This window comes from Camellia sinensis, chromosome 1 (genome assembly GCF_055761805.1).
Source record: "Camellia sinensis isolate YWXY chromosome 1, ASM5576180v1, whole genome shotgun sequence".
NCBI classification, from domain to species: domain Eukaryota; kingdom Viridiplantae; phylum Streptophyta; class Magnoliopsida; order Ericales; family Theaceae; genus Camellia; species Camellia sinensis.
The window spans coordinates 66231934-66233173 of NC_138961.1; the positions used below are offsets into that span (position 1 = coordinate 66231934).

Consider the following 1240-nt stretch of genomic DNA (forward strand, 5'->3'; position numbering starts at 1 on the left):
CCGAGGATTATGTTATAAGCAGAAAGACAGTCGACGATGAGGAAGGTGAGTACCTTGGTGGTCTGCCGTGGATACTCGCCGTGGATCCTCCGCATGCAAGCCCACTAGCGATTACTCTGATTTCAACGACCGGAGGAGCAGGGTTGTCTTGTGCTCGGGGTGGTAGTGGAGGCTGATCATTGTCTCGGCTGAGTTGTGCGGGTTGCCGAGGAGGGAAGTGTCGGCGGTTGCCCCCAGTAGGTTCGGTCCGTAGCCGTTGCTGGGGACGGGCTGTCGTGAACCGACTGAGACCCCCCTGGCGTATCAAATTCTCTACCTGGTCTTTAAGGTTGACACATTCCTCAGTGTTGTAGCCGTGGTGATGGTGGAAACAGCAATATTTGGATAGGTCTCTCCTGTTTGAGGGAGACCGTGATGGCTGGGGCCACTTCAGGTTATAATCTCGCTGGATTTGGTTTAAGACTTGCTCCACGGGGGAATTAAGAGGAGTGTATCGCTCGAACCGACCAGGTGGTCGGGTAGGTGCTGGTTAGTCGGCACGAACCGGCCGGTCTGTGTACTGAGGAGTGTGCTGCGTATATTGGGATGGTCTAGTTTCAGATTCCTTTCTCTTCTCCCTGGGGGTTGAGTTTTCTTGGCGGGCTGCCATAGAATCTTCTGCATTCATATATTTTTGGGCTTTGGCAAGGAGGATGGCCATCAAGGTCGGAGGGTTTTTGGAGAGGGACAACAGGAAATCGGATGATCGTAAACCAGCCATGAAAGCGGTGAAGATGACCTTGTCGTCGTTTTCCGCCACCTGTAAGGCTTCGATGTTGAAACGGGTGACGAAACTACGCAGCGACTCCCCCTCCGATTGACGAATGTTGAGAAGTTGAGTCGCCGGACGCCGCTGATGCTGAGCGCCGATGAGGTGGCTAAGGAAGGAGTCACTAAGGTATTGGAAAGTAGAGACGGAATCCGTCGGCAGCTGACTAAACCATAGTCGAGCCGACCCCTTAAGCGTTACGGGGAAGGCCCGACACATGATCTCGTCCGGAAAAGCATGGAGGATCATCAGGGTCCTGTAAGTCTCCAAATGATCAACTGGGTCCGTTGTGCCGTCGAAAGGGTCGATCGAGGGCATTTTGAACTTGGAAGGTAGGGATTTGTCCCTGATGGAGGCGACAAACGGAGAATTGGCTGTTATGGAAGGTTTACTCTGTATGTTCTGCATGACTCCCGGAAGTTGGAGTTTCAT

General features: G+C 53.1%; 1 protein-coding gene across 1 annotated transcript; it reads right to left on the reverse strand.

Moving 5' to 3' along the window:
• Window positions 1-529: 529 nt before the first annotated feature.
• On the reverse strand, window positions 530-1240 carry LOC114319711 (uncharacterized). Its single transcript, XM_028266769.2, has one exon. The coding sequence runs from the start codon at window positions 1238-1240 to the stop codon at window positions 530-532; it is 711 nt and encodes a 236-aa protein (XP_028122570.2).